The sequence below is a fragment of the Polyodon spathula genome, chromosome 25, assembly GCF_017654505.1.
Source record: "Polyodon spathula isolate WHYD16114869_AA chromosome 25, ASM1765450v1, whole genome shotgun sequence".
NCBI classification, from domain to species: domain Eukaryota; kingdom Metazoa; phylum Chordata; class Actinopteri; order Acipenseriformes; family Polyodontidae; genus Polyodon; species Polyodon spathula.
This window is the reverse complement of record NC_054558.1, coordinates 7,963,508-7,969,826: the sequence shown is the minus strand read 5'-3', so window position 1 is coordinate 7,969,826 and position 6,319 is coordinate 7,963,508. Positions and strand designations below refer to the sequence as shown.

Here is a 6,319-nt window from a genome sequence, read left to right as displayed (position 1 = left end):
GTCACAGGTCGGCGCACACACTGAGCCGGCAACGAGCCTGTGGCTGCGTTCGCGTTAGAAAGTCTGCGTTGCAGTCAGGAGTCTGCGTAGACGGAGCTCGGGCAGCTTTGGGAGGATTCCCAGCACCGACTGAGCAAACATGGAGACCGACTTGAGCGATTTTCTGATTGCAGAAGATTATATTTTCACTGTTCCCATGAAGCTCCATTATAACTAGACTGGTAAATAAATTATGCAAAGTCACTTATGTCAGTCACCCAAGACCATCTTGTATTAGGAATCTGTTTAAGCAATTCAAGTTATGTACATCGTTTTCACGTGGAATATATTCCATTCCAAAATTATAAATAAATAAATAATTGTACAATACATGTTGAAATAAATAAATACATGGACATGTATTTATTTATTCATTCATTTATTTATTCGTGTATTTATTTATTTTTAATTTTGGCATGGAACATCCTCCATAGTTTTACTAGTCCCGTCTGAAAATGAAATGCAAAAGCATAATTATACCGGCACTTGTCATTCACACAACAATAATTGTGATTTCTCAAGCTCCTTCTCTGTGTTATTCGCACTCCCATTTCCAGGTGGCGCTACCACGATCACTAATCCTGCATGTGGTTCTCTGCGCCCCTCTGTGTTTTGAAGACGAGTCTGCTCCAGCGCAGCCCCTTTGAGAATCTGCAGCGGCTGCGCAGACTCTGCGCTCCTCTGCCGTCAGTTCCGGCTGCGGTCTGGCAGTTTGCCCTCCTTCATCACGGCGTGCGCGCAGACTCACGTAATTTGACGCAAAGGCTGCGCTGACTCTCAAAAGTCTGCGCTTTGCAAACGCAGCCATTGTCTCCGGTAGAGACGGGTTTGAGAGATTGCAGGTGAAAACAAACTTCAGTTGTATTTTAATCATAAATATAACATGTGTTAAAATAACTGGTGGCGGAGACATGGGTTCACATTGCCAGTGTCTGTGAAATTGAGCGCTTGCATGTTTGCAGCATAAGTGACAACAGCAGCTAAGTGGGGTGCTTTGTTGTGCGCTGTCAACTTAGTGAATATCGCTTTGCTTATCAATATTTATTTATTTATTTCAGTACTGGTGATCTAAGGATTTATTATGTCGTGCACAAAACAATTGCACCTGCCTGTGTGACATGACATAACTTGAATGTGAGTTAGCCTGTTTTTGTATATTGTTTTGTAAATGTAATATATATTTCATTGTTAATGTACCACCGAGTACTATATATTATTAGTATATGTTTTGCGCGCTTCATAATTTGTCAATTAAGTGTCACCATGTTTTCAAGATTAAGTGCCGTGTTTAAAAACGTGTGAAACAATTAATATACTTTAATAATAATAATTACTAGGCAGATGTCACAACCAATAATTTATAGGACTGTTTGCAGCCATCAAAGCAGTTGATTGGTGTGCGAGAAGCACATAATTGTATAACTCTTATATAACCTAATGTCAATAAACCATGAATACATCTCTCTATCTCGTGGTTCGTGATGGCAGTACAATTTGTACTGGTAATAACTGAGAAACTCCAACACGGTCTTTAGTCACTTTGATAATGATGATCATAATAATGTTCATAGACCATGCGGAATAGATACCATTAGTAACGTCTAGTAAGACTAAGATAGTTTTTTTAAATTTTTTTAAGCAGGGTGTATCCCACTCTGAGTAATTGTATTGTGATTATTTCGTGTAGAACGAGTTGTGGCGCTTCTGAAATGTATACCAGTTCGATTTTCTGCATCAGCTTTAAAATCAAGAGTTCTTTGTTCTCAAGTTCTAATCAGCAGATGCCTCTCTCTGTCCTGTTTCTCTATACAGGCTAAGCACTTGCTAGGACAGCTGCACCAGTATTAGTAGAATGTAAAGCAGGTTGTGTATATACAGTGCTTTCAGGTATTGGGTGGAGCAGAGGAGGTTTGCTGAAATAAAAAAGCCATGCTTGGTGTTTCATGTGCTGTTGTAAAGAGTAAGCATGCTTAGATGTTTCCATGGTATAGTTAAATTCAGATCGTAGAGAGTATTTGTTTATCAGATAAACAGCCTTGGTACTGGTTCATAAAATCGAGGTACTCATCGTGAATTCGTATTTTTTGGGGATTGGGGTTAGTGTTAACTTTTAAATCTAGTTCAGTTCAACTGACTGGTGTAGGAACAGGAAATGTTAAAAAAAAAAAAAAAAAAAAAACATTCGAATTACCTAATAGATCCAAACTTGACCTGCTTATTATCAGAATATTCACATCTAACAGTGGTCAATATCATGTTAGCAGTATTTCACTACCAAGACATTTTCAGTTCTTCGTTTGCAAACCCTGTAAAGCAGAATGCAGTGTAGCTTACAGTGTTTATTTATTTTTGTAAAAAAAAGCGGTCACAGTTTGTGGTGATGGCAATGCAAAACCCTTGAGTCTGTTTTTTGGGTAGTTTGTCAGTGATTGTAGAAGAGGCAATGAGTCTTTAATGCTAAGCTAGCCTGGGGTGGAGCCCGTTTGTCACAGGGTTTGCCTGTTCCGTGGCTCAGTTTGTATTGCTCATTTCTGAAGTTCTTTTCTTACGAAATCACTGCTGTGGTTAGAGCTTTAACGTGTCTGTGTATGTTGTTCAGTTGCCATGGCGCAGCATAAACATTTAAATTCCCATTCTGCCTTCAAAGACTGTTACTTGACTGTTACAGAACCCACTGGAGGACCAATGAGAGCAGAGCGTTCGTATCGCAGAGGCTAAAACAACTCAAGCCACAGTTACGCACACAATGTTAACCCGAAAGTCTTGAAAAACAATTGCATTTTAAAGAAAACAATTGCGTCGATTGGAGGTATCCTGATCACTTCTTTATTTTTGCCTGGTAGAATTGTGTGTGTCGAGGATGCTGCGTCTGCGTTGCAAGGCCAAGAATGGGACTCACCTCATGCAGGGGCTGACCAGCCTGTCCTGTGTCCAGGAGCTGAAGGACAAGGTGGCTGAGCTGACAGGAATCCCCTGCGAGGTGCAGAAGATCATGGCCGGCTACCCCCCATCAAGCCTGGACCTCAGCAATGGCGACGTCCATCTGCAGGACTTCCCCATCAAGTCAGGTAACCAGCTGCTGCTGCCCTAGTAAACATATGAAGCTGAGTGAAGTGCTGCCCCTTGTTTAATCCGTTACATAGCGCATCATAGAGACTAAATGGTTTGCTTAGCCCTCTCTGGTTTTCAGTTCCAGTAGTAACGATTAAGTTTGCAACAATGCTTAGTACAAAGTAGCCAGCCTGTATTCTGTATGAAGAAGTTACTTAAAGTTTTCTGGACTTTCATGTGAAAATCGAGAAGAGACAACATTGTTTGCATTAGAATTTAATCATCCAGACATTCCAAATTGGGGGGGGGGGGGAATAACTAAAAATAATAATTGGTCACTAAATTATTGCAAAAATATAATAATAATTTAATCATCCACAACCCTCATTAAAAGGATGTATAGTAATGCTGAAAAGAAACTTGGACAAACATTTCCACATATAAATGGCATTTTGTTTCAGAACTACTGCGTACAGAATTAGAAAACCGCCTACAAATTTCGTACATGTATATGCTTTTGTTGGAATTGTGAATTCTGTTGCAGGAGACACTTTGATTGTAGAAGAAGAGAAGAATAAACCAAAGCCCCAGCCTCCTCTAGGAGTTTCGAAGTCCAATGCCACCCCCAGCCTGCCGAAGGATTCCTCTCCTGTGCTAGCAAGGCGTGTGGTCCCCGCGGACAACTCCTGCCTCTTCACCAGCGTGTTCTTCGTGGTGGAAGGGGGCGTCTACGACCCCTCCTGTGCCCCAGAGATGCGGGGCCTGATTGCACAGATCGTGGCTAGCGATCCCAGCTCTTACTCGGAGGCAGTGCTGGGGAAATCCAACCAGGAGTACTGCGACTGGATCAGGAGGGATGACACCTGGGGGGGCGCCATCGAGGTGTCCATCCTGTCCAAGTTCTACCAGTGTGAGATCTGCGTGGTGGACACCCAGACGGTCAGGGTGGACCGCTTTGGGGAGGATGGAGGCTTCTCCAAGAGGGTCTTGTTGATTTACAATGGGATCCACTACGACCCCCTTCAAAGGGTGGTGCCCGGTTCGGACGCACCAGCCCAGACCATCTTCTCCACCAGCGACGATGTCATCCTGGCGCAGGCTTTGGAACTGGCCGACGAGGCGAGGAGGATGCGGCAGTTTACAGATGTCAACCGCTTCTCCCTGCACTGCATGGTGTGCCAGAAAGGCTTGGTGGGACAGGCAGAGGCCCGCGATCACGCAAAGGAGACCGGGCACGCTAACTTTGGAGAAGTGTGACCCTCCCTGTCCAGGAGGCCCCTTCCTCTACCTCACAGTCCCAGCAGTACTCTGGGGTTATAATTAAGCTAAACAAAGATATTAGTCAGTGTTAAGGAAACTAAATCCACCATGGTTACAAAGCCAGGACAGCCTCTTTAAAATATATTATTACTGTTTTTATTATTGATTGTTATTACAGTATTGGCTGGTTTCAAAGACCACAATTAGCATGAATTATGGTTTTTTAAGGTTGTATGTTGTTGGTGCTAGTCAAGGTCTTTGAAACCAGACATATTGTGTTTTAAACCATGTTAGGAATTTATCACAAAAACAATGTACCTCTGCTTAGTCACTGACACTTTGATAACACTATGTAACACAATTTTTGTTCCTGGGTAGTAAGTGTTATTTCCTAATTGCTTATGCCTCAAAAGTATAGAAAATACTTACTAATAGTATTAATAGTTCACATAAAGTCAGAAAAAAACAACATATGAATCCAAATTAACATGTATTTATACTAAAGTAATACAAAAATGACTACAGAAGATTTAGAAGCGAGTAGTTTTTCGAGATTTACGATTATACTGTAAATTACCAACTAAGTTTCCTATGGGTATTTACAGTATAATCGTAACTCTTGAAAAACTACTCATTTCTAAATCTTTTGTAGTCATTTTTGTATTACTTTTGTATAAATACATGTTCATTTGGATTCATATGTTGTTTTTTTCTGACTTTATGTGAACGAGAAGACACACATTTGCCCGTTTCCCATTGGAAATAGTGATATTTTGAAATATCACTGTCCTGGTCACAAAAGCAAAGTTTGTGGGGAATAATAGCCATTTTCTATACTTTTGAGGCATAAGCAATTAGGAAATAACATAAGCAATTGGGAAATAACACTTACTACCCAGGAACACATTTTTTTTTTTTTTTGTTACACAGTGTAACCTTCTGTGGTTAACAAGCTCTCACTGGGAAGTTTGCCCCTGAGTTGGATTGGTGTTGGACACTTGAATGCATGTCTGCTGTAATTTATTCAGAAGTTTCTTTACAAGATAGTTATTTGCAACTCTTGCAAAATAATGGGAGGTTACCATATTGAAACTAAACTTACTGTTACAGTTTCCCTGTCATACTTTACAATCTCTTTTCAGGGGGCACGACAATTCTGAACTGTGTGCTGAAGCATACACTTTATTACCAAGCTTACTTTAACTTTGATGTTTCAATCACTAGACTTCAAGCATTGCAAAATATTGCTTTTTATTGTTAGTTTTTTTTAAAGACAGCTGCTAGTTTGGCACCGTTTTAGTATTAATTACAATACAGTTTTGCAGCGGTAATCTGAGATCTGCATTGGTGGAGTCTGCAGTCGATGGAGTGCCAGTGCTAACCTTGACTGCAGAGAGCTACACTTGCACTGTTTGCATGAGAAGCACTTGTCTTGGATAGCTAGATAACTGAGCACAACGAAAGTCAAGGCTGTCCTGTGCGTGTTCACAATATTGAATGCATGTCACCCCTGTTTAAATACCCTGTTGTGTGTGTGTGTGTTCCCTTGTCCTTGCATATTACTGCTTCTACTTCCATCATTATTTACCATGGTTGCTAACTGGTTGTACAGCTGCTTCCGGAAGCTGAACTTCAGAGAGGTGAGACGGTTTGAATATTGAAAATGGCTGCAAAGCTTATTTGCGATAGGGACTGATAGAGAACACATGTAACAGGATATTAAACAGGTAACATATGAAATAGTCTGACAACATAGTCAGTGTAATAAACCCCTTGAGTTAAGGGCACTTCACGAAAGACGAGGCCAGTGTCCTAGCAAGTGAGGCCCTCTGCTGAGGGTATTAATGCTTTTACTAACTGAACAACTGTTGTTGACTGTAAAGACATGGCTTTTTGTACTGAATCACATTACGGTGCTTGAAACAAAGCCACAGTCCTGTTAGCTTTACCATGAGATGATAACTCGAAA

The 6,319-nt window shown here is 41.0% G+C and overlaps 1 protein-coding gene across 2 annotated transcripts; it reads left to right on the top strand.

Annotated features, from left to right (window-relative positions):
- The first annotated feature begins 792 nt into the window (after positions 1-792).
- LOC121299577 (ubiquitin thioesterase OTU1-like) lies at positions 793-4,751 on the top strand. 2 transcript variants are annotated; one of them, XM_041227369.1, is made up of 4 exons: positions 799-881; positions 1,098-1,173; positions 2,883-3,107; positions 3,635-4,751. In XM_041227369.1, exons 3-4 carry the CDS (start codon positions 2,900-2,902, stop codon positions 4,345-4,347), a joined length of 921 nt encoding a protein of 306 aa, XP_041083303.1. In that variant the 5' UTR covers positions 799-881; positions 1,098-1,173; positions 2,883-2,899; the 3' UTR covers positions 4,348-4,751. The 2 variants fall into 2 exon arrangements, with proteins under 2 accessions (XP_041083302.1, XP_041083303.1); XM_041227368.1 differs by lacking the exon at positions 1,098-1,173 and having other exon boundaries at positions 793-881.
- The last annotated feature ends 1,568 nt before the right edge of the window (positions 4,752-6,319 follow it).

Excerpts from the sequence above, each read along its gene's own strand:
- LOC121299577 (XM_041227368.1), top strand. The coding sequence starts at position 2,900 with ATGCTGCGTCTGCGTTGCAAGGCCAAGAATGGGACTCACCTCATGCAG. Across the intron at positions 3,108-3,634 it reads GGACTTCCCCATCAAGTCAG|GAGACACTTTGATTGTAGAA; the intron begins GTAACCAGCTGC and ends ATTCTGTTGCAG.